Source organism: Salmo trutta, chromosome 30 (genome assembly GCF_901001165.1).
Source record: "Salmo trutta chromosome 30, fSalTru1.1, whole genome shotgun sequence".
In the NCBI taxonomy this organism is placed as follows: Eukaryota; Metazoa; Chordata; class Actinopteri; order Salmoniformes; family Salmonidae; genus Salmo; species Salmo trutta.
The window spans coordinates 15,144,018-15,169,546 of NC_042986.1; the positions used below are offsets into that span (position 1 = coordinate 15,144,018).

Below are 25,529 nucleotides of genomic sequence, written 5' to 3' on the forward strand. Positions count from 1 at the left end.
AGTGAGATTAGTAGGAGAACAGAGATCTGGAGGGGGGTTGCAGTGAGATTAGTAGGAGAACAGAGACCTGGAGGGGGTTGCAGTGAGATTAGTAAGGGAAGAGAGACCTGGAGGGGGGTTGCAGTATGATTAGTAGGAGAACAGAGACCTGGAGAGGGGTTGCAGTATGATTAGTAGGAGAACAGAGACCTGGAGGGGGGGTTGCAGTGAGATTAGTAGGAGAACAGAGCCCTGGAGGGGGGTTACAGTGAGATTAGTAGGAGAACAGAGACCTGGAGGGGGGGTTGCAGTGTGATTAATAGGAGAACAGAGACCTGGAGGGGGGTTACAGTGAACTTAATATGGGGAACAGAGACCTGGAAGGGGGTTGCAGTATGATTAATAGGAGAACAGAGACCTGGAGGGGGGGTTGCAGTGTGATTAGTAGGAGAACAGAGCCCTGGAGCGGGGTTACAGTGAGATTAGTAGGAGAACAGAGACCTGGAGGGGGGTTGCAGTGTGATTAGTAGGAGAACAGAGACCTGGAGGGGGGTTGCAGTATGATTAGTAGGAGAACAGAGACCTGGAGGGGGGTTGCAGTGAGATTAGTAGGAGAACAGAGACCTGGAGGGGGGTTGCAGTGTGATTAGTAGGAGAACAGAGACCTGGAGGGGGGTTACAGTGAGATTAGTAGGAGAACAGAGACCTGTATGGGGGTTGCAGTGTGATTAGTAGGAGAACAGAGACCTGGAGGGGGGGTTGCAGTGTGATTAGTAGGAGAACAGAGACCTGGAGGGGGGTTACAGTGAGATTAGTAGGAGAACAGAGACCTGGAGGGGGTTGCAGTGAGATTAGTAGGAGAACAGAGACCTGGAGGGGGGTTGCAGTGTGATTAGTAGGAGAACAGAGACCTGGAGGGGGGTTGCAGTGTGATTAGTAGGAGAACAGAGACCTGGAGGGGGGTTGCAGTATGATTAGTAGGAGAACAGAGACCTGGAGGGGGGGTTGCAGTGTGATTAGTAGGAGAACAGAGACCTGGAGGGGGTTGCAGTGTGATTAGTAGGAGAACAGAGACCTGGAGGGGGGTTACAGTGAGATTAGTAGGAGAACAGAGACCTGGAGGGGGTTGCAGTGAGATTAGTAGGAGAACAGAGACCTGGAGGGGGGTTGCAGTGTGATTAGTAGGAGAACAGAGACCTGGAGGGGGGGTTGCAGTGTGATTAGTAGGAGAACAGAGACCTGGAGGGGGGTTGCAGTATGATTAGTAGGAGAACAGAGACCTGGAGGGGGGGTTGCAGTGTTATTAGTAGGAGAACAGAGCCCTTGGAGGGGGGTTACAGTGAGATTAGTAGGAGAACAGAGACCTGGAGGGGGGTTGCAGTGTGATTAGTAGGAGAACAGAGACCTGGAGGGGGGTTGCAGTATGATTAGTAGGAGAACAGAGACCTGGAGGGGGGTTACAGTGAGATTAGTAGGAGAACAGAGATCTGGAGGGGGGTTGCAGTGAGATTAGTAGGAGAACAGAGACCTGGAGGGGGGTTACAGTGAGATTAGTAGGAGAACAGAGACCTGGAGGGGGTTGCAGTGAGATTAGTAGGAGAACAGAGACCTGGAGGGGGGTTGCAGTGTGATTAGTAGGAGAACAGAGACCTGGAGGGGGGTTGCAGTGAGATTAGTAGGAGAACAGAGACCTGGAGGGGGGTTGCAGTGTGATTAGTAGGAGAACAGAGACCTGGAGGGGGGTTGCAGTGAGATTAGTAGGAGAACAGAGACCTGGAGGGGTTACAGTGTGATTAGTAGGAGAACAGAGACCTGGAGGGGGGGTTGCAGTGTGATTAGTAGGAGAACAGAGACCTGGAGGGGGGGTTGCAGTATGATTAGTAGGAGAACAGAAACCTGGAGGGGGGTTGCAGTGTGATTAATAGGAGAAAAGAGACCTGGAGGGTTGTTGCAGTGTGATTAGTAGGAGAACAGAGACCTGGAGGGGGGTTGCAGTGAGATTAGTAGGAGAACAGAGACCTGGAGGGGGTTGCAGTGAGATTAGTAGGAGAACAGAGACCTGGAGGGGGGGTTGCAGTGTGATTAGTAGGAGATCAGAGACCTGGAGCGGGGTTACAGTGAGATTAGTAGGAGAACAGAGATCTGGAGGGGGGGTTGCAGTGAGATTAGTAGGAGAACAGAGACCTGGAGCGGGGTTGCAGTGAGATTAGTAAGGGAAGAGAGACCTGGAGGGGGGTTGCAGTGTGATTAGTAGGAGAACAGAGACCTGGAAGGGGGGGTTGCAGTGAGATTAGTAGGAGAACAGAGACCTGGAGGGGGGTTGCAGTGTGATTCGTAGGAGAACAGAGACCTGGAGGGGGGGTTGCAGTATGATTAGTAGGAGAACAGAGACCTGTAGGGGGGTTGCAGTGAGATTAGTAGGAGAACAGAGACCTGGAGGGGGGTTGCAGTGAGATTAGTAGGAGAAGAGAGACCTGGAGGGGGGTTGCAGTATGATTAGTAGGAGAACAGAGACCTGGAGGGGGGGTTGCAGTGAGATTAGTAGGAGAACAGAGACCTGGAGGGGGGTTGCAGTGTGATTCGTAGGAGAACAGAGACCTGGAGAGGGGTTGCAGTATGATTAGTAGGAGAACAGAGACCTGGAGGGGGGGGGGTTGCAGTGTTATTAGTAGGAGAACAGAGCCCTTGGAGGGGGGTTACAGTGAGATTAGTAGGAGAACAGAGACCTGGAGGGGGGTTGCAGTGTGATTAGTAGGAGAACAGAGACCTGGAGGGGGGTTGCAGTATGATTAGTAGGAGAACAGAGACCTGGAGGGGGGTTACAGTGAGATTAGTAGGAGAACAGAGATCTGGAGGGGGGGTTGCAGTGAGATTAGTAGGAGAACAGAGACCTGGAGGGGGGTTACAGTGAGATTAGTAGGAGAACAGAGACCTGGAGGGGGGTTGCAGTGTGATTAGTAGGAGAACAGAGACCTGGAGGGGGGTTGCAGTGTGATTAGTAGGAGAACAGAGACCTGGAGGGGGGTTACAGTGAGATTAGTAGGAGAACAGAGACCTGGAGTGGGGTTACAGTGTGATTAGTAGGAGAACAGAGACCTGGAGGGGGTTGCAGTGAGATTAGTAGGAGAACAGAGACCTGGAGGGTTGTTGCAGTGTGATTAGTAGGAGAACAGAGACCTGGAGGGGGGTTGCAGTGAGATTAGTAGGAGAACAGAGACCTGGAGGGGTTACAGTGTGATTAGTAGGAGAACAGAGACCTGGAGGGGGGGTTGCAGTGTGATTAGTAGCAGAACAGAGACCTGGAGGGGGGTTGCAGTATGATTAGTAGGAGAACAGAGACCTGGAGGGGGGTTGCAGTGTGATTAATAGGAGAACAGAGACCTGGAGGGGGGTTACAGTGAGATTAGTAGGAGAACAGAGACCTGGAGGGGGGGTTGCAGTGAGATTAGTAGGAGAACAGAGACCTGGAGGGTTGTTGCAGTGTGATTAGTAGGAGAACAGAGACCTGGAGGGGGGGTTGCAGTGAGATTAGTAGGAGAACAGAGACCTGGAGGGGGGTTGCAGTGTGATTAGTAGGAGAACAGAGACCTGGATGGGGGTTGCAGTGAGATTAGTAGGAGAACAGAGACCTGTAGGGGTTACAGTGTGATTAGTAGGAGAACAGAGACCTGGAGGAGGGGTATGCAGTGTGATTAGTAGGAGAACAGAGACCTGGAGGGTTGTTGCAGTGTGATTAGTAGGAGAACAGAGACCTGGAGGGGGGGTTGCAGTGAGATTAGTAGGAGAACAGAGACCTGGAGGGGGGTTACAGTGAGATTAGTAGGAGAACAGAGACCTGGAGGGGGGTTGCAGTGTGATTAATAGGAGAACAGAGACCTGGAGGGGGGTTACAGTGAGATTAGTAGGAGAACAGAGACCTGGAGGGGGGTTGCAGTGAGATTAGTAGGAGAACAGAGACCTGGAGGGGTTACAGTATGATTAGTAGGAGAACAGAGACCTGGAGGGGGGTTGCAGTGTGATTAATAGGAGAACAGAGACCTGGAGGGTTGTTGCAGTGTGATTAGTAGGAGAACAGAGACCTGGAGGGGGGTTGCAGTGAGATTAGTAGGAGAACAGAGACCTGGAGGGGGGTTGCAGTGAGATTAGTAGGAGAACAGAGACCTGGAGGGGGGTTGCAGTATGATTAGTAGGAGAACAGAGACCTGGAGGGGGGTTGCAGTGTGATTAGTAGGAGAACAGAGACCTGGAGGGGGGTTACAGTGAGATTAGTAGGAGAACAGAGATCTGGAGGGGGGTTGCAGTGAGATTAGTAGGAGAACAGAGACCTGGAGGGGGGTTGCAGTGAGATTAGTAAGGGAAGAGAGACCTGGAGGGGGGTTGCAGTATGATTAGTAGGAGAACAGAGACCTGGAAGGGGGGTTGCAGTGAGATTAGTAGGAGAACAGAGACCTGGAGGGGGTTGCAGTGTGATTAGTAGGAGAACAGAGACCTGGAGGGGGGGGGTTGCAGTGAGATTAGTAGTAGAACAGAGCCCTGGAGGGGGGTTACAGTGAGATTAGTAGGAGAACAGAGACCTGGAGGGGGGTTGCAGTGTGATTAATAGGAGAACAGAGACCTGGAGGGGGGTTACAGTGAACTTAATATGGGGAACAGAGACCTGGAGGGGGGTTGCAGTATGATTAGTAGGAGAACAGAGACCTGGAGGGGGGGTTGCAGTGTGATTAGTAGGAGAACAGAGCCCTGGAGCGGGGTTACAGTGAGATTAGTAGGAGAACAGAGACCTGGAGGGGGGTTGCAGTGTGATTAGTAGGAGAACAGAGACCTGGAGGGGGGTTGCAGTATGATTAGTAGGAGAACAGAGACCTGGAGGGGGGTTGCAGTGAGATTAGTAGGAGAACAGAGACCTGGAGGGGGTTGCAGTGTGATTAGTAGGAGAACAGAGACCTGGAGGGGGGTTACAGTGAGATTAGTAGGAGAACAGAGACCTGTATGGGGGTTGCAGTGTGATTAGTAGGAGAACAGAGACCTGGAGGGGGGTTGCAGTGTGATTAGTAGGAGAACAGAGACCTGGAGGGGGGTTACAGTGAGATTAGTAGGAGAACAGAGACCTGGAGGGGGTTGCAGTGAGATTAGTAGGAGAACAGAGACCTGGAGGGGGGTTGCAGTGTGATTAGTAGGAGAACAGAGACCTGGAGGGGGGGTTGCAGTGTGATTAGTAGGAGAACAGAGACCTGGAGGGGGGTTGCAGTATGATTAGTAGGAGAACAGAGACCTGGAGGGGGGGTTGCAGTGTGATTAGTAGGAGAACAGAGACCTGGAGGGGGTTGCAGTGTGATTAGTAGGAGAACAGAGACCTGGAGGGGGGTTACAGTGAGATTAGTAGGAGAACAGAGACCTGGAGGGGGGTTGCAGTGAGATTATAGGAGAACAGAGACCTGGAGGGGGGTTGCAGTGTGATTAGTAGGAGAACAGAGACCTGGAGGGGGGGGGTTGCAGTGTGATTAGTAGGAGAACAGAGACCTGGAGGGGGGTTGCAGTATGATTAGTAGGAGAACAGAGACCTGGAGGTGGGGTTGCAGTGTTATTAGTAGGAGAACAGAGCCCTTGGAGGGGGGTTACAGTGAGATTAGTAGGAGAACAGAGACCTGGAGGGGGGTTGCAGTGTGATTAGTAGGAGAACAGAGACCTGGAGGGGGGTTGCAGTATGATTAGTAGGAGAACAGAGACCTGGAGGGGGGTTACAGTGAGATTAGTAGGAGAACAGAGATCTGGAGGGGGGTTTGCAGTGAGATTAGTAGGAGAACAGAGACCTGGAGGGGGGTTACAGTGAGATTAGTAGGAGAACAGAGACCTGGAGGGGGGTTGCAGTGTGATTAGTAGGAGAACAGAGACCTGGAGGGGGGTTGCAGTGTGATTAGTAGGAGAACAGAGACCTGGAGGGGGGTTACAGTGAGATTAGTAGGAGAACAGAGACCTGGAGGGGGGTTACAGTGTGATTAGTAGGAGAACAGAGACCTGGAGGGGGTTGCAGTGAGATTAGTAGGAGAACAGAGACCTGGAGGGTTGTTGCAGTGTGATTAGTAGGAGAACAGAGACCTGGAGGGGGGTTGCAGTGAGATTAGTAGGAGAACAGAGACCTGGAGGGGTTACAGTGTGATTAGTAGGAGACAGAGACCTGGAGGGGGGGTTGCAGTGTGATTAGTAGGAGAACAGAGACCTGGAGGGGGTTGCAGTGTGATTAGTAGGAGAACAGAGACCTGGAGGGGGGTTGCAGTGTGATTAATAGGAGAACAGAGACCTGGAGGGGGGTTACAGTGAGATTAGTAGGAGAACAGAGACCTGGAGGGGGGTTGCAGTGAGATTAGTAGGAGAACAGAGACCTGGAGGGTTGTTGCAGTGTGATTAGTAGGAGAACAGAGACCTGGAGGGGGGTTGCAGTGAGATTAGTAGGAGAACAGAGACCTGGAGGGGGGTTGCAGTGTGATTAGTAGGAGAACAGAGACCTGGAGGGGGGTTGCAGTGAGATTAGTAGGAGAACAGAGATCTGGAGGGGGGTTGCAGTGAGATTAGTAGGAGAACAGAGACCTGGAGGGGGGTTGCAGTGAGATTAGTAAGAGAAGAGATGACCTGGAGGGGGGGTTGCAGTGTGATTAGTAGGAGAACAGAGACCTGGAGGGGGGTTGCAGTGAGATTAGTAGGAGAACAGAGACCTGGAGGGGGGTTGCAGTGAGATTAGTAGGAGAACAGAGACCTGGAGGGGGGTTGCAGTATGATTAGTAGGAGAACAGAGACCTGGAGGGGGGGTTGCAGTGTGATTAGTAGGAGAACAGAGACCTGGAGGGGGGTTACAGTGAGATTAGTAGGAGAACAGAGATCTGGAGGGGGGTTGCAGTGAGATTAGTAGGAGAACAGAGACCTGGAGGGGGGGTTGCAGTGAGATTAGTAAGGGAAGAGAGACCTGGAGGGGGGTTGCAGTATGATTAGTAGGAGAACAGAGACCTGGAAGGGGGGTTGCAGTGAGATTAGTAGGAGAACAGAGACCTGGAGGGGGGTTGCAGTGTGATTCGTAGGAGAACAGAGACCTGGAGGGGGGGGGTTGCAGTGAGATTAGTAGTAGAACAGAGCCCTGGAGGGGGGTTACAGTGAGATTAGTAGGAGAACAGAGACCTGGAGGGGGGTTGCAGTGTGATTAATAGGAGAACAGAGACCTGGAGGGGGGGTTACAGTGAACTTAATATGGGGAACAGAGACCTGGAGGGGGGTTGCAGTATGATTAGTAGGAGAACAGAGACCTGGAGGGGGGGTTTGCAGTGTGATTAGTAGGAGAACAGAGCCCTGGAGCGGGGTTACAGTGAGATTAGTAGGAGGAACAGAGACCTGGAGGGGGGTTTGCAGTGTGATTAGTAGGAGAACAGAGACCTGGAGGGGGGGTGCAGTATGATTAGTAGGAGAACAGAGACCTGGAGGGGGGTTGCAGTGAGATTAGTAGGAGAAACAGAGCCTGGAGGTGGGTTGCAAGTGTGATTAGTAGGAGAACAGAGACCTGGAGGGGGGTTACAGTGAGATTAGTAGGAGAACAGAGACCTGTATGGGGGTTGCAGTGTGATTAGTAGGAGAGACGGGCAGGATTAGACTGGAGGGGGGTTACAGTGAGATTAGTAGGAGAACAGAGACCTGGAGGGGGTTGCAGTGAGATTAGTAGGAGAACAGAGACCTGGAGGGGGGTTGCAGTGTGATTAGTAGGAGAACAGAGACCTGGAGGGGGGTTGCAGTGTGATTAGTAGGAGAACAGAGACCTGGAGGGGGGGTTGCAGTATGATTAGTAGGAGAACAGAGACCTGGAGGGGGGGTTGCAGTGTGATTAGTAGGAGAACAGAGACCTGGAGGGGGTTGCAGTGTGATTAGTAGGAGAACAGAGACCTGGAGGGGGGGTTACAGTGAGATTAGTAGGAGAACAGAGACCTGGAGGGGGGTTGCAGTGAGATTAGTAGGAGAACAGAGACCTGGAGGGGGGTTGCAGTGTGATTAGTAGGAGAACAGAGACCTGGAGGGGGGGGGTTGCAGTGTGATTAGTAGGAGAACAGAGACCTGGAGGGGGGTTGCAGTATGATTAGTAGGAGAACAGAGACCTGGAGGGGGGGTTGCAGTGTTATTAGTAGGAGAACAGAGCCCTTGGAGGGGGGTTACAGTGAGATTAGTAGGAGAACAGAGACCTGGAGGGGGTGGTTGCAGTGTGATTAGTAGGAGAACAGAGACCTGTAGGGGGGTTTGCAGTATGATTAGTAGGAGAACAGAGACCTGGAGGGGGGTTACAGTGAGATTAGTAGGAGAACAGAGATCTGGAGGGGGGGTTGCAGTGAGATTAGTAGGAGAACAGAGACCTGGAGGGGGGTTACAGTGAGATTAGTAGGAAAACAGAGACCTGGAGGGGGGTTGCAGTGTGATTAGTAGGAGAACAGAGACCTGGAGGGGGGTTGCAGTGTGATTAGTAGGAGAACAGAGACCTGGAGGGGGGTTACAGTGAGATTAGTAGGAGAACAGAGACCTGGAGGGGGGTTACAGTGTGATTAGTAGGAGAACAGAGACCTGGAGGGGGGTTGCAGTGAGATTAGTAGGAGAACAGAGACCTGGAGGGTTGTTGCAGTGTGATTAGTAGGAGAACAGAGACCTGGAGGGGGGTTGCAGTGAGATTAGTAGGAGAACAGAGACCTGGAGGGGGTTACAGTGTGATTAGTAGGAGAACAGAGACCTGGAGGGGGGGGTTGCAGTGTGATTAGTAGGAGAACAGAGACCTGGAGGGGGTTGCAGTATGATTAGTAGGAGAACAGAGACCTGGAGGGGGGTTGCAGTGTGATTAATAGGAGAACAGAGACCTGGAGGGGGGTTACAGTGAGATTAGTAGGAGACAGAGACCTGGAGGGGGTGGTTGCAGTGAGATTAGTAGGAGAACAGAGACCTGGAGGGTTGTTGCAGTGTGATTAGTAGGAGAACAGAGACCTGGAGGGGGGTTGCAGTGAGATTAGTAGGAGAACAGAGACCTGGAGGGGGGTTGCAGTGTGATTAGTAGGAGAACAGAGACCTGGAGGGGGGGTTGCAGTGAGATTAGTAGGAGAACAGAGATCTGGAGGGGGGTTGCAGTGAGATTAGTAGGAGAACAGAGACCTGGAGGGGGGTTGCAGTGAGATTAGTAAGGGAAGAGAGACCTGGAGGGGGGGTTGCAGTGTGATTAGTAGGAGAACAGAGACCTGGAGGGGGGTTGCAGTGAGATTAGTAGGAGAACAGAGACCTGGAGGGGGGTTGCAGTGAGATTAGTAGGAGAACAGAGACCTGGAGGGGGGTTTGCAGTATGATTAGTAGGAGAACAGAGACCTGGAGGGGGGGTGTTGCAGTGTGATTAGTAGGAGAACAGAGACCTGGAGGGGGGTTACAGTGAGATTAGTAGGAGAACAGAGATCTGGAGGGGGGTTGCAGTGAGATTAGTAGGAGAACAGAGACCTGGAGGGGGGTTGCAGTGAGATTAGTAAGGGAAGAGAGACTGGAGGGGGGTTGCAGTATGATTAGTAGGAGAACAGAGACCTGGAAGGGGGGTTGCAGTGAGATTAGTAGGAGAACAGAGACCTGGAGGGGGGTTGCAGTGTGATTCGTAGGAGAACAGAGACCTGGAGGGGGGGGGTTGCAGTGAGATTAGTAGTAGAACAGAGCCCTGGAGGGGGGTTACAGTGAGATTAGTAGGAGAACAGAGACCTGGAGGGGGGTTGCAGTGTGATTAGTAGGAGAACAGAGACCTGGAGGGGGGTTACAGTGAACTTAATATGGGGAACAGAGACCTGGAGGGGGGGTTGCAGTATGATTAGTAGGAGAACAGAGACCTGGAGGGGGGGTTGCAGTGTGATTAGTAGGAGAACAGAGCCCTGGAGCGGGGTTACAGTGAGATTAGTAGGAGAACAGAGACCTGGAGGGGGGTTGCAGTGTGATTAGTAGGAGAACAGAGACCTGGAGGGGGGTTTGCAGTATGATTAGTAGGAGAACAGAGACCTGGAGGGGGGTTGCAGTGAGATTAGTAGGAGAACAGACCTGGAGGTGGGTTGCAGTGTGATTAGTAGGAGAACAGAGACCTGGAGGGGGGTTACAGTGAGATTAGTAGGAGAACAGAGACCTGTATGGGGGTTGCAGTGTGATTAGTAGGAGAACAGAGACCTGGAGGGGGGTTGCAGTGTGATTAGTAGGAGAACAGAGACCTGGAGGGGGGTTACAGTGAGATTAGTAGGAGAACAGAGACCTGGAGGGGGTTGCAGTGAGATTAGTAGGAGAACAGAGACCTGGAGGGGGGTTGCAGTGTGATTAGTAGGAGAACAGAGACCTGGAGGGGGGTTGCAGTGTGATTAGTAGGAGAACAGAGACCTGGAGGGGGGTTGCAGTATGATTAGTAGGAGAACAGAGACCTGGAGGGGGGGTTGCAGTGTGATTAGTAGGACAACAGAGACCTGGAGGGGGTTGCAGTGTGATTAGTAGGAGAACAGAGACCTGGAGGGGGGTTACAGTGAGATTAGTAGGAGAACAGAGACCTGGAGGGGGGTTTGCAGTGAGATTAGTAGGAGAACAGAGACCTGGAGGGGGGTTGCAGTGTGATTAGTAGGAGAACAGAGACCTGGAGGGGGGGGTTGCAGTGTGATTAGTAGGAGAACAGAGACCTGGAGGGGGGTTGCAGTATGATTAGTAGGAGAACAGAGACCTGGAGGGGGGGGGTTGCAGTGTTATTAGTAGGAGAACAGAGCCCTTGGAGGGGGGTTACAGTGAGATTAGTAGGAGAACAGAGACCTGGAGGGGGTTGCAGTGAGATTAGTAGGAGAACAGAGACCTGGAGGGGGGTTGCAGTGTGATTAGTAGGAGAACAGAGACCTGGAGGGGGGTTGCAGTGAGATTAGTAGGAGAACAGAGACCTGGAGGGGGGTTGCAGTGTGATTAGTAGGAGAACAGAGACCTGGAGGGGGGTTGCAGTGAGATTAGTAGGAGAACAGAGACCTGGAGGGGTTACAGTGTGATTAGTAGGAGAACAGAGACCTGGAGGGGGGGTTGCAGTGTGATTAGTAGGAGAACAGAGACCTGGAGGGGGGTTGCAGTATGATTAGTAGGAGAACAGAAACCTGGAGGGGGGTTGCAGTGTGATTAATAGGAGAAAAGAGACCTGGAGGGTTGTTGCAGTGTGATTAGTAGGAGAACAGAGACCTGGAGGGGGGGTTGCAGTGAGATTAGTAGGAGAACAGAGACCTGGAGGGGGGTTGCAGTGAGATTAGTAGGAGAACAGAGACCTGGAGGGGGGGGTTGCAGTGTGATTAGTAGGAGATCAGAGACCTGGAGCGGGGTTACAGTGAGATTAGTAGGAGAACAGAGATCTGGAGGGGGGTTGCAGTGAGATTAGTAGGAGAACAGAGACCTGGAGCGGGGTTGCAGTGAGATTAGTAAGGGAAGAGAGACCTGGAGGGGGGTTGCAGTGTGATTAGTAGGAGAACAGAGACCTGGAAGGGGGGTTGCAGTGAGATTAGTAGGAGAACAGAGACCTGGAGGGGGGTTGCAGTGTGATTCGTAGGAGAACAGAGACCTGGAGGGGGGTTGCAGTATGATTAGTAGGAGAACAGAGACCTGTAGGGGGGGTTGCAGTGAGATTAGTAGGAGAACAGAGACCTGGAGGGGGGTTGCAGTGAGATTAGTAGGAGAAGAGAGACCTGGAGGGGGGTTGCAGTATGATTAGTAGGAGAACAGAGACCTGGAGGGGGGGTTGCAGTGAGATTAGTAGGAGAACAGAGACCTGGAGGGGGGTTGCAGTGTGATTCGTAGGAGAACAGAGACCTGGAGAGGGGTTGCAGTATGATTAGTAGGAGAACAGAGACCTGGAGGGGGGGGGGTTGCAGTGTTATTAGTAGGAGAACAGAGCCCTTGGAGGGGGGTTACAGTGAGATTAGTAGGAGAACAGAGACCTGGAGGGGGGTTGCAGTGTGATTAGTAGGAGAACAGAGACCTGGAGGGGGGGTTGCAGTATGATTAGTAGGAGAACAGAGACCTGGAGGGGGGTTACAGTGAGATTAGTAGGAGAACAGAGATCTGGAGGGGGGTTGCAGTGAGATTAGTAGGAGAACAGAGACCTGGAGGGGGGTTACAGTGAGATTAGTAGGAGAACAGAGACCTGGAGGGGGGTTGCAGTGTGATTAGTAGGAGAACAGAGACCTGGAGGGGGGTTGCAGTGTGATTAGTAGGAGAACAGAGACCTGGAGGGGGGTTACAGTGAGATTAGTAGGAGAACAGAGACCTGGAGTGGGGTTACAGTGTGATTAGTAGGAGAACAGAGACCTGGAGGGGGTTGCAGTGAGATTAGTAGGAGAACAGAGACCTGGAGGGTTGTTGCAGTGTGATTAGTAGGAGAACAGAGACCTGGAGGGGGGTTGCAGTGAGATTAGTAGGAGAACAGAGACCTGGAGGGGTTACAGTGTGATTAGTAGGAGAACAGAGACCTGGAGGGGGGGGTTGCAGTGTGATTAGTAGCAGAACAGAGACCTGGAGGGGGGTTGCAGTATGATTAGTAGGAGAACAGAGACCTGGAGGGGGGTTGCAGTGTGATTAATAGGAGAACAGAGACCTGGAGGGGGGTTACAGTGAGATTAGTAGGAGAACAGAGACCTGGAGGGGGGTTGCAGTGAGATTAGTAGGAGAACAGAGACCTGGAGGGTTGTTGCAGTGTGATTAGTAGGAGAACAGAGACCTGGAGGGGGGTTGCAGTGAGATTAGTAGGAGAACAGAGACCTGGAGGGGGGGTTGCAGTGTGATTAGTAGGAGAACAGAGACCTGGATGGGGGTTGCAGTGAGATTAGTAGGAGAACAGAGACCTGTAGGGGTTACAGTGTGATTAGTAGGAGAACAGAGACCTGGAGGAGGGGTATGCAGTGTGATTAGTAGGAGAACAGAGACCTGGAGGGTTGTTGCAGTGTGATTAGTAGGAGAACAGAGACCTGGAGGGGGGTTGCAGTGAGATTAGTAGGAGAACAGAGACCTGGAGGGGGGTTACAGTGAGATTAGTAGGAGAACAGAGACCTGGAGGGGGGTTTGCAGTGTGATTAATAGGAGAACAGAGACCTGGAGGGGGGTTACAGTGAGATTAGTAGGAGAACAGAGACCTGGAGGGGGGTTGCAGTGAGATTAGTAGGAGAACAGAGACCTGGAGGGGTTACAGTATGATTAGTAGGAGAACAGAGACCTGGAGGGGGGTTGCAGTGTGATTAATAGGAGAACAGAGACCTGGAGGGTTGTTGCAGTGTGATTAGTAGGAGAACAGAGACCTGGAGGGGGGTTGCAGTGAGATTAGTAGGAGAACAGAGACCTGGAGGGGGGTTGCAGTGAGATTAGTAGGAGAACAGAGACCTGGAGGGGGGTTGCAGTATGATTAGTAGGAGAACAGAGACCTGGAGGGGGGGTTGCAGTGTGATTAGTAGGAGAACAGAGACCTGGAGGGGGGTTACAGTGAGATTAGTAGGAGAACAGAGATCTGGAGGGGGGTTGCAGTGAGATTAGTAGGAGAACAGAGACCTGGAGGGGGGGTTGCAGTGAGATTAGTAAGGGAAGAGAGACCTGGAGGGGGGTTTGCAGTATGATTAGTAGGAGAACAGAGACCTGGAAGGGGGGTTGCAGTGAGATTAGTAGGAGAACAGAGACCTGGAGGGGGGTTGCAGTGTGATTAGTAGGAGAACAGAGACCTGGAGGGGGGGGGTTGCAGTGAGATTAGTAGTAGAACAGAGCCCTGGAGGGGGGTTACAGTGAGATTAGTAGGAGAACAGAGACCTGGAGGGGGGTTGCAGTGTGATTAATAGGAGAACAGAGACCTGGAGGGGGGTTACAGTGAACTTAATATGGGGAACAGAGACCTGGAGGGGGGTTGCAGTATGATTAGTAGGAGAACAGAGACCTGGAGGGGGGGTTGCAGTGTGATTAGTAGGAGAACAGAGCCCTGGAGCGGGGTTACAGTGAGATTAGTAGGAGAACAGAGACCTGGAGGGGGGTTGCAGTGTGATTAGTAGGAGAACAGAGACCTGGAGGGGGGTTGCAGTATGATTAGTAGGAGAACAGAGACCTGGAGGGGGGTTGCAGTGAGATTAGTAGGAGAACAGAGACCTGGAGGGGGTTGCAGTGTGATTAGTAGGAGAACAGAGACCTGGAGGGGGGTTACAGTGAGATTAGTAGGAGAACAGAGACCTGTATGGGGGTTGCAGTGTGATTAGTAGGAGAACAGAGACCTGGAGGGGGGTTGCAGTGTGATTAGTAGGAGAACAGAGACCTGGAGGGGGGTTACAGTGAGATTAGTAGGAGAACAGAGACCTGGAGGGGGTTGCAGTGAGATTAGTAGGAGAACAGAGACCTGGAGGGGGGTTGCAGTGTGATTAGTAGGAGAACAGAGACCTGGAGGGGGGTTGCAGTGTGATTAGTAGGAGAACAGAGACCTGGAGGGGGGTTGCAGTATGATTAGTAGGAGAACAGAGACCTGGAGGGGGGGTTGCAGTGTGATTAGTAGGAGAACAGAGACCTGGAGGGGGTTGCAGTGTGATTAGTAGGAGAACAGAGACCTGGAGGGGGGTTACAGTGAGATTAGTAGGAGAACAGAGACCTGGAGGGGGGTTGCAGTGAGATTAGTAGGAGAACAGAGACCTGGAGGGGGGGTTGCAGTGTGATTAGTAGGAGAACAGAGACCTGGAGGGGGGGGTTGCAGTGTGATTAGTAGGAGAACAGAGACCTGGAGGGGGGTTGCAGTATGATTAGTAGGAGAAACAGAGACCTGGAGGTGGGGTTGCAGTGTTATTAGTAGGAGAACAGAGCCCTTGGAGGGGGGTTACAGTGAGATTAGTAGGAGAACAGAGACCTGGAGGGGGGTTGCAGTGTGATTAGTAGGAGAACAGAGACCTGTAGGGGGGTTGCAGTATGATTAGTAGGAGAACAGAGACCTGGAGGGGGGTTACAGTGAGATTAGTAGGAGAACAGAGATCTGGAGGGGGGTTGCAGTGAGATTAGTAGGAGAACAGAGACCTGGAGGGGGGTTACAGTGAGATTAGTAGGAAAACAGAGACCTGGAGGGGGGTTGCAGTGTGATTAGTAGGAGAACAGAGACCTGGAGGGGGGTTGCAGTGTGATTAGTAGGAGAACAGAGACCTGGAGGGGGGTTACAGTGAGATTAGTAGGAGAACAGAGACCTGGAGGGGGGTTACAGTGTGATTAGTAGGAGAACAGAGACCTGGAGGGGGGTTGCAGTGAGATTAGTAGGAGAACAGAGACCTGGAGGGTTGTTGCAGTGTGATTAGTAGGAGAACAGAGACCTGGAGGGGGGTTGCAGTGAGATTAGTAGGAGAACAGAGACCTGGAGGGGTTACAGTGTGATTAGTAGGAGAACAGAGACCTGGAGGGGGGGTTGCAGTGTGATTAGTAGGAGAACAGAGACCTGGAGGGGGTTGCAGTATGATTAGTAGGAGAACAGAGACCTGGAGGGGGGTTGCAGTGTGATTAATAGGAGAACAGAGACCTGGAGGGGGGTTACAGTGAGATTAGTAGGAGAACAGAGACCTGGAGGGGGGTTGCAGTGAGATTAGTAGGAGAACAGAGACCTGGAGGGTTGTTGCAGTGTGATTAGTAGGAGAACAGAGACCTGGAGGGGGGTTGCAGTGAGATTAGTAGGAGAACAGAGACCTGGAGGGGGGTTGCAGTGTGATTAGTAGGAGAACAGAGACCTGGAGGGGGGTTGCAGTGAGATTAGTAGGAGAACAGAGATCTGGAGGGGGGTTGCAGTGAGATTAGTAGGAGAACAGAGACCTGGAGGGGGGTTGCAGTGAGATTAGTAAGGGAAGAGAGACCTGGAGGGGGGTTGCAGTGTGATTAGTAGGAGAACAGAGACCTGGAGGGGGGTTGCAGTGAGATTAGTAGGAGAACAGAGACCTGGAGGGGGGTTGCAGTGAGATTAGTAGGAGAACAGAGACCTGGAGGGGGGTTGCAGTATGATTAGTAGGAGAACAGAGACCTGGAGGGGGGGGTTGCAGTGTGATTAGTAGGAGAACAGAGACCTGGAGGGGGGTTACAGTGAGATTAGTAGGAGAACAGAGATCTGGAGGGGGGTTGCAGTGAGATTAGTAGGAGAACAGAGACCTGGAGGGGGGTTGCAGTGAGATTAGTAAGGGAAGAGAGACCTGGAGGGGGGGTTGCAGTATGATTAGTAGGAGAACAGAGACCTGGAAGGGGGGTTGCAGTGAGATTAGTAGGAGAACAGAGACCTGGAGGGGGGTTGCAGTGTGATTCGTAGGAGAACAGAGACCTGGAGGGGGGGGGTTGCAGTGAGATTAGTAGTAGAACAGAGCCCTGGAGGGGGGTTACAGTGAGATTAGTAGGAGAACAGAGACCTGGAGGGGGGTTGCAGTGTGATTAATAGGAGAACAGAGACCTGGAGGGGGGTTACAGTGAACTTAATATGGGGAACAGAGACCTGGAGGGGGGTTGCAGTATGATTAGTAGGAGAACAGAGACCTGGAGGGGGGGTTGCAGTGTGATTAGTAGGAGAACAGAGCCCTGGAGCGGGGTTACAGTGAGATTAGTAGGAGAACAGAGACCTGGAGGGGGGTTGCAGTGTGATTAGTAGGAGAACAGAGACCTGGAGGGGGGTTGCAGTATGATTAGTAGGAGAACAGAGACCTGGAGGGGGGTTGCAGTGAGATTAGTAGGAGAACAGACCTGGAGGTGGGTTGCAGTGTGATTAGTAGGAGAACAGAGACCTGGAGGGGGGTTACAGTGAGATTAGTAGGAGAACAGAGACCTGTATGGGGGTTGCAGTGTGATTAGTAGGAGAACAGAGACCTGGAGGGGGGTTGCAGTGTGATTAGTAGGAGAACAGAGACCTGGAGGGGGGTTACAGTGAGATTAGTAGGAGAACAGAGACCTGGAGGGGGTTGCAGTGAGATTAGTAGGAGAACAGAGACCTGGAGGGGGGTTTGCAGTGTGATTAGTAGGAGAACAGAGACCTGGAGGGGGGTTGCAGTGTGATTAGTAGGAGAACAGAGACCTGGAGGGGGGTTGCAGTATGATTAGTAGGAGAACAGAGACCTGGAGGGGGGGTTGCAGTGTGATTAGTAGGAGAACAGAGACCTGGAGGGGGTTGCAGTGTGATTAGTAGGAGAACAGAGACCTGGAGGGGGGTTACAGTGAGATTAGTAGGAGAACAGAGACCTGGAGGGGGGTTGCAGTGAGATTAGTAGGAGAACAGAGACCTGGAGGGGGGTTGCAGTGTGATTAGTAGGAGAACAGAGACCTGGAGGGGGGGGTTGCAGTGTGATTAGTAGGAGAACAGAGACCTGGAGGGGGGGTTGCAGTATGATTAGTAGGAGAACAGAGACCTGGAGGGGGGGTTGCAGTGTTATTAGTAGGAGAACAGAGCCCTTGGAGGGGGGTTACAGTGAGATTAGTAGGAGAACAGAGACCTGGAGGGGGGTTGCAGTGTGATTAGTAGGAGAACAGAGACCTGGAGGGGGGTTGCAGTATGATTAGTAGGAGAACAGAGACCTGGAGGGGGGTTACAGTGAGATTAGTAGGAGAACAGAGATCTGGAGGGGGGTTGCAGTGAGATTAGTAGGAGAACAGAGACCTGGAGGGGGGTTACAGTGAGATTAGTAGGAAAACAGAGACCTGGAGGGGGGTTGCAGTGTGATTAGTAGGAGAACAGAGACCTGGAGGGGGGTTGCAGTGTGATTAGTAGGAGAACAGAGACCTGGAGGGGGGTTACAGTGCGATTAGTAGGAGTACAGAGACCTGGAGGGGGGTTACAGTGTGATTAGTAGGAGAACAGAGACCTGGAGGGGGGTTGCAGTGAGATTAGTAGGAGAACAGAGACCTGGAGGGGTTACAGTGTGATTAGTAGGAGAACAGAGACCTGGAGGGGGGGTTGCAGTGTGATTAGTAGGAGAACAGAGACCTGGAGGGGGTTGCAGTATGATTAGTAGGAGAACAGAGACCTGGAGGGGGGTTGCAGTGTGATTAATAGGAGAACAGAGACCTGGAGGGGGGTTACAGTGAGATTAGTAGGAGAACAGAGACCTGGAGGGGGGTTGCAGTGAGATTAGTAGGAGAACAGAGACCTGGAGGGTTGTTGCAGTGTGATTAGTAGGAGAACAGAGACCTGGAGGGGGGTTGCAGTGAGATTAGTAGGAGAACAGAGACCTGGAGGGGGGTTGCAGTGTGATTAGTAGGAGAACAGAGACCTGGAGGGGGGTTGCAGTGAGATTAGTAGGAGAACAGAGATCTGGAGGGGGGTTGCAGTGAGATTAGTAGGAGAACAGAGACCTGGAGGGGGGTTGCAGTGAGATTAGTAAGGGAAGAGAGACCTGGAGGGGGGTTGCAGTGTGATTAGTAGGAGAACAGAGACCTGGAAGGGGGGTTGCAGTGAGATTAGTAGGAGAACAGAGACCTGGAGGGGGGTTGCAGTGTGATTCGTAGGAGAACAGAGACCTGGAGGGGGGTTGCAGTATGATTAGTAGGAGAACAGAGACCTGGAGGGGGTTGCAGTGAGATTAGTAGGAGAACAGAGACCTGGAGGGGGGTTGCAGTGAGATTAGTAGGAGAAGAGAGACCTGGAGGGGGGTTGCAGTATGATTAGTAGGAGAACAGAGACCTGGAGGGGGGGTTGCAGTGAGATTAGTAGGAGAACAGAGACCTGGAGGGGGGTTGCAGTGTGATTCGTAGGAGAACAGAGACCTGGAGAGGGGTTGCAGTATGATTAGTAGGAGAACAGAGACCTGGAGGGGGGTTGCAGTGTGATTCGTAGGAGAACAGAGACCTGGAGAGGGGTTGCAGTATGATTAGTAGGAGAACAGCCTCTAGTAAAGATGAGGTCAAGCGTATTGCCTGCCTTGTGAATTGGAACGGGATTGGGAAAGGGTGAGGGGAAAGAGAGAGTTGGAAATAAATAAATCGAAGGCACACGTCAGGAGGTTGAAGTTGCCAAGTACGAAGAGTACTGAGCCATCGTCAGGAAATCAGCTCATCAAGGTGTCAAGCTCACTGAGAAACTCCAAGGGCACCTGGTGGGTGATAGATGACAACTATGTTAAGCTTGAGTGGACAATTGACAGTGACAGCATGGAATTCAAATGAGGAGATGGACAGGTGAGAGATGGAGTAAAGAGAAAATCTCCACTTAGGAGAAATGAGTAGCCCTGTGCCACCACCACGACCACCAGATGCTCTCGGTTTATGACAGAACTGTCAGATGAAGAAAGAGCAGCAGTGTTCTCTGGGGTGATCCATGTCTCCGTCAGGGACTTAAAGTCAAGGGACTGAAGGGCAGCATGGGCTGAGATGAACTCAGCGTACTTCACAGCCAACGCTGCCAGACCCGGAATTCCACATGGGTTGTGCACGCAGGGTACACTAAATTAGAAATGTTGCAGCCAAGGGGTGGGGAGAGTCTGTAACGCCTACAGGGAGAGGTGCGAACAGGTATAGAAAACACACACAGTTGACAAAGCTACAAAATAGCTCAAATGTGATCATCTGTAAATAACTAGGTAAGATACTCCGGTGAGAGGGTGGTGTGGAGCCATCCCCTCTTTCCTTTCTCAAATAACTCCACAGAACAACTCAGCAAAACAGTCTTTGTTTCAGCGACGGTCTTAGTTTTGTGACAAAACCGCCGCTTACAGCTGCCGCTGAGAAACCAGGGTATTTTATTAGGATTCCCATTAGCTGTTGCAAAAGCAGCAGCTACTCTTCCTGGGGTCCACACAAAACATGACATAATGCAGAACATTAATAGACAAGAACAGCTCGAGGACAGAACTACATCCATTTAAAAAAGGGAGACTGAATAACTAACAATAATTGCTAATTGCCTAGCAGAGGTGGAGAGGACGCCTCCCTGTACTGATTGCTGATTGCCTAGGAGAGGTGAAACCACTCCCTCTCCAATACAGCCACTGATTACCAAAACAAGTCACAAATTGCCCTGCCTCTTGATCCTGGTTGATGTGTCAACAACTATCTGCAAATTATGAGCAGTCAGCAGTTCACACACCAAGTAGACCACTGGGAAAACAGGCAGAACTTAAAGTAGATGGCCCTAGCTAGCAAAAAGACAGGCAAAGACAAAAAATATATATACTTATCACTCCTGGAGATATCAGGAGTCCTCTAGCTATAGAATGAAGTGTATACCTGGAAATAATCAGAATACATGTAAACATTACAGTTTTGAAGCATAGCTTGTCCAAAAAAAGTGTTCTCTTGGCACAACTTAGCCGGGCTATGGGGTAAGTTAAGCCGTCTACACATTTCTGTACTGAATTAAATAATACCACTACCTTTTTAGAACCATGTCTACCTTTATTTCACAAACACAATTCAACACAATCACAATCACTTTTTTTTTATTTCAACATTTTAAGCATATTTTAATAATAATACATGGGGTATGTAGCGCTTTTCAAGGACCCAAAGTCGCTTTACAGTTCTAAAAATGAAAATAAACAATAGGAGTCAAAACCTAACATCAATGAAAAACATGATTTAAGAGAGGGGTGCACTCAAAGGGAAAGAGTGTATAGGGAGGGTTGGGATTTGGATACTCCGTTTAGGGTAAGGGTTTGGGTTAGGTGCTGCTCAGTATGTGTTTGTTAGGCATAACACCTAACAAATACTTTTATCATAGGTCAAGCCCTGTTGTTACCTCTATAATGCCTTGCATTATGCCTGGGAAGAAAACACTTTCATTTTCTCAACCCAACCCAAGGCAAACTTTTTGACTATATTATCCCACACAGCTACAAGGATACACTTTCATGCTAGGTTTAGGACCTCATATTGAAGTGTATAGAGACCCCAACTGATTTATAGAACAATCTTAAAAATATCTACTTTGGTTTAGATACAAACATCATAAAACCTCTTAACACAATAAATTAATTTGACTTTTTTGGACCTGACTTGCTTACCACTTTTTCCATGTGGTTTCTTCCTTTACAGACTCCCTGAAATGATGACATTTTCCTAAATATTTGGTCAAATTATTTATTTTGTGTATGGTTTCCTAGAAACAAGGGTGGCTCAATTTACCCCTTTGGCTCAACTAACCTTACTCTCCCCTAAATGTTTTTGTAGGAAAGCTATTTGAGTAATGTAGTAATGGGGTGGCAGTGTAGCCTAGTGGTTAGAGCATTGGACTAGTAACCGAAAGGTTGCAAGTTCGCATCCCCGAGCTGACAAGGTACAAATCTGTTGTTCTGCTCCTGAACAAGGCAGTTAACCCACTGTTCCTAGGCCGTCATTGAAAATAAGAATTTGTTCTTAACTGACTTGCCTGGTTAAATAAAGAAAAAATGAAAAGTGTAATGGGCCCAGTCTTATTTGTTTCTTTCTCTCCCTTGTCTTGCCTGGGCTTTATCCCCAGCAAAACAAAACGGAAGATCAGGTCATTATTTATCTGATATTATGACGATAGAATATCCCCCACCTGTCTCTGTAATTAATGTTGCATGTCCATTTCTAACTCATCAGCTGTGCCACCTCCCTGCCACCTGCCACCTGTCACCTGCCACCTGTCACCTGCCACCTGTCACCTGTCACCTGTCACCTGTCACCTGCCACCTGTCACCTGCCCCGTCTGTACACCAATCATTCCCCCTACCTTGTCTGTCTCTGCCCTGCCCACTTATGCCATGAGACTTAAAAATGTGAGTCTGTATCAGTTAAATGTATTAAATAAAATGAAATGGTGATAAATGATTAAAATGTTCCTTCAATTGTTTGCTGCACAGAGGTTCTGTGGCAAGGTACTGTATGTTTTTGCAATTTATATTAAAATAGAAAAGTTGTATTGTTGTTAAGTGTGATTTGAGGCTTTAATTGTGCAAAGTGTCTTCTAATCTAACCTTCTTTCATTGACCTTTAGCTGGCTCCTAGCCTACGAGAATGCCCTCTCCTTCCACTTCAGCAACTACTTTGTGGGTTACCTGAGTGAGACCAGCACCACTCTGGCTGGAGCAGGTTTTACTGAGGAAAAAGACAACCTCAAATGGTCAGTGCATTGAAGCATCATGGTGACTAGGCTTGGCATAGACTTGCCATAAATTAAATTGTTTGTTTGCCCCCCCCCCCCCCCCCCCCCCCCCAGTTCTCTTTCCCCCCCAAACAGCCCAACTGAAATGCCTGTGTTTTCTTCTCCAGGGATATGACTGTTGCTTGGCCCCTTCATGTGGAGTTTCCCAGGTCTATGGTGGAGGTGGCCACCTCGTGGAATCTGCCCATGTCCCGATGGCTCAATACCTGTAAGCTTTCTGTGAAATTGAACATATTTACAGCATTGTGAGCTTACATACAACAAATAATACAATGTTGTTTTCCTCCTGTTTTCACAGTTGTCCTCCTACAATGACATTTAAAGCAGTAAACATCCCAACTCAATTGCTCTTTTTGAACTGGAATACAAACTTGATCCCCTGAAAACTGTTTCTGTCTGATCACCCAGATGTTTTTACCAGTGCTCGCAACCTTGGAACCTTTCCAGCCATCCTAGTGACATACACTACCAGTGCACTTCTACATGTGAGTATGCACAAGCAGGTGTGGGTGTGAGTATGAGTGTGTAAGAGATCTTTTCTTATCATTGTCTCCTTTGGCCTTTAGGGTCTGAGCTTCCACCTGGGTGCAGTACTACTATCTCTCGCGTTCATCACATATATTGAGCATGGTAAGTCTGTAAAAGAAGTGGCTTGCTATAAAACTTTTTTTTTTAAAGTTTCAATTTTTATTTCAGTTCCACGTTACCTTTCAGGGATGACATTATTTACATCTGGAGAATAACTTTAGGTGACAAACAATCAACTTGGCTGTGGCAGAATGCACAGCAAATGCTGAGTAGGCGTGAAAGGATAAATCATTGTGACTTCTATTTGATCTGCCAGAGACTCATTTTGTTGCATACCCTCTTTTCCAGTTTTGCGGAAGAGACTGGCAGACATTTTAAACGCGTGTATTCTGTCAAAGAAATGTCGGCCAAACTGCACTCACAAGAACAAAAAGGTATGGTTTAATAAGAAATAAAAAGTGATATTTATGCATAATGATATTTTCTTGTGTAAAGTCAAAAGATCTTTCAGTGTTGGTCACATGCAAATCGACCATACAACATTTCACAATAATTCTTATATTAAACCGATGCCAAAAAATCCTCAATAAGAATGTTTTCATTACAGCATGATCTTTCTTGTCCTCCCATCCACACAGGCCCTGTGGGTGTACATTATTAATGTAGCCTTCAGTGCCCTGGCAGTCTTCCACCTGGCATACCTGGGCTCTCTGTTCAACTCCAGTGTGGACTACATGGATGATGATGATGAGGTAACTATTTACTGAATGGTTTTCAGCTATAAGATGGCCAAACTCTCATACATTACTCTGATTATGCAATGTCACGTAGCATCGTCAGATCTTTTAGAACAAAGCGTTATGGTTGATTTGGGTATTTCAAACCCATGTCTGTTTTCTCTATAGAGTGGCGTGGCCAACCACACCATTCAGAAGTGGTCGGAGCTGAGCTGGGCAAGCCACTGGGTGACGTTTGGCTGCTGGGTGCTCTACCGCATCATCCTCTAGATGTGTGAGGGAGAGGGAGCGAGAGAGCGCTGGGGACAGAGAGACATATAGAGAAGGGAAGCAATAACAAGAGGGAATTAATGTGAGCCTGTTGAGGAAAGACCGGCTCTCTACTCCTGCACTGTGAAGTTGTATTGGACTGAAGGGTACACACAACCACCCTATGGGCAGTATATTAACTATTTTCTCAATACCAACATACAGTGCTCAGGACACCGCCTAAGAGACTAGGTCATCTACTTACTGTAACCTGCTGGTGACAAACTATTTTTGATACTGTTGAAATAATGCCCCACTCTTCCTTAATCACATCGTTTTTAATCACATCGTTTTGTTTGAGCTGGTGCATTTGTTTACCCCTTGTGGCGAGACAGACCAACAGCAGATATGGATGAGACATCTCACTGCGATTCTCAATCAATACCCATCCTGTTAGCATGACAGTGGTCAATCATTCACTCTCTTTGATGAACAACTAAGAACCCGTTCTCTAGATTTCTGAAGTGATTCCGTAATACGCCGTTAAAGTAATATTTCCTTTTCCTCCATATTCGAAAGCTACATTTTGTTATTACACCCTACTTAGTTGTTACATTTGTAGAGCATGTAAAACCCGTTTTTATGACCACACAAACCAGCATTATAAGAGCATATTTCCTTTGTGGATTTTAATAGAAAATTGTTTGTATTTTTTATTTATAGAAATAAGTGTACATTGGTGTTTGTGCATTTTATACTATGTTTTTCATCCTAGTGTAATTTGAGACATTTTTTCCATTTTCCTGTTAATAACTATGTAACTGATATATCTACCAAATTATTGTAGTTCAGTCAAAAATACACAAGTATTTAATTGGTCAGTAAGGGTTTTTCATGTTGCTTTAAAGCCGATTATGAAAATGCATAACTTAAGATGAAGTTGCATCTGTAACCAAAGCCTTTGGTCATTTTCAACATGCTTTTCTTTTTAACATGCTTTTAAGGAAATGAATAATTCATGATGGAATACTTACTGCTCCTGAACACACTGGACATTGAAACCTAGTGCTCATTTGGTTCATGTGATGAGGGCCAGTCCAGAAACAACCCTTAAGGACTTTTGTTTCCATTTGGTTTCTGTTCCACAACTGTGACTGGGAAACTTACAGGAACATATATAACATATACTGTAATTTACTAGGCTTTCCCTTAGAATACAAGGTTCATGCAGTGCACATGTGCACAGTCTTAGCAAACCACCTTTCACCACTGTCCTTTTGTCAAACTTTTACCTATATGTGTGATGCTACTGAGAGAGAGAGGTCTGTGATATTTAATACATTTTCTATCAAACGGTAATCACTGTCTATCGTCAAATCCAATCAAATGTTATTAGTCGCATGCGCCGAATACACAGGTGGTACATTACAGTGAAATGCTTAGTTACGAGCCCCTAACCAACAATGCAGTTTAAAAAAAAATGTATAAGAGTAAGATTAAGAAATAAAAGTAACAAGTAATTAAAGAGCAGCAGTAGAATAACAATAGCGAGTCTATATACAGTGAATCTTTGGTTCATGTTCATGTGAAGAACTATTCACTGTTAAAGGAAGCTAACTGAAACAATAACAAAGTGGTCACCCCGCCTCTATTTCGGTAAAAAGCTGAGGGTTGGACCTGGAGAAATGTAACCACTCTCAAATTAATAGAAAGAGCTATGGATGCAAGAACTGACTATCCATGATATCAAAATTACATTTTTAAACCATGTTTTGAGGTTATAAAGTGTTTGTTGTTTACAAACATTGGAGTAAAACAAGCTTATATTTTGGGTTCTGATGGAGTGTGACAGTTGAACTCAGCTCATGAGGCATTTATAAGTTATATTCTTCAAGAATCAATGGGTATATATCATT

General features: G+C 49.2%; 1 protein-coding gene across 2 annotated transcripts in view; it reads left to right on the forward strand.

The window, feature by feature from the left end:
* LOC115168081 (protein-serine O-palmitoleoyltransferase porcupine-like) overlaps positions 1–24,972 on the forward strand; it is a 43,802-nt gene extending 18,830 nt beyond the window's left edge. Inside the window, exons 7-14 of one of the 2 annotated variants that reach the window (XM_029722979.1) lie at positions 21,798–21,812; positions 21,932–22,057; positions 22,207–22,307; positions 22,508–22,584; positions 22,666–22,729; positions 22,976–23,061; positions 23,266–23,379; positions 23,533–24,972. In XM_029722979.1, coding sequence (XP_029578839.1) covers positions 21,798–21,812; positions 21,932–22,057; positions 22,207–22,307; positions 22,508–22,584; positions 22,666–22,729; positions 22,976–23,061; positions 23,266–23,379; positions 23,533–23,634 — 685 coding nt within the window. In that variant the 3' untranslated portion in view covers positions 23,635–24,972. The remainder of the gene's footprint in view (positions 1–21,797; positions 21,813–21,931; positions 22,058–22,206; positions 22,308–22,507; positions 22,585–22,665; positions 22,730–22,975; positions 23,062–23,265; positions 23,380–23,532) is intronic. The other variant, XM_029722980.1, reaches the window with a different exon arrangement.
* The last annotated feature ends 557 nt before the right edge of the window (positions 24,973–25,529 follow it).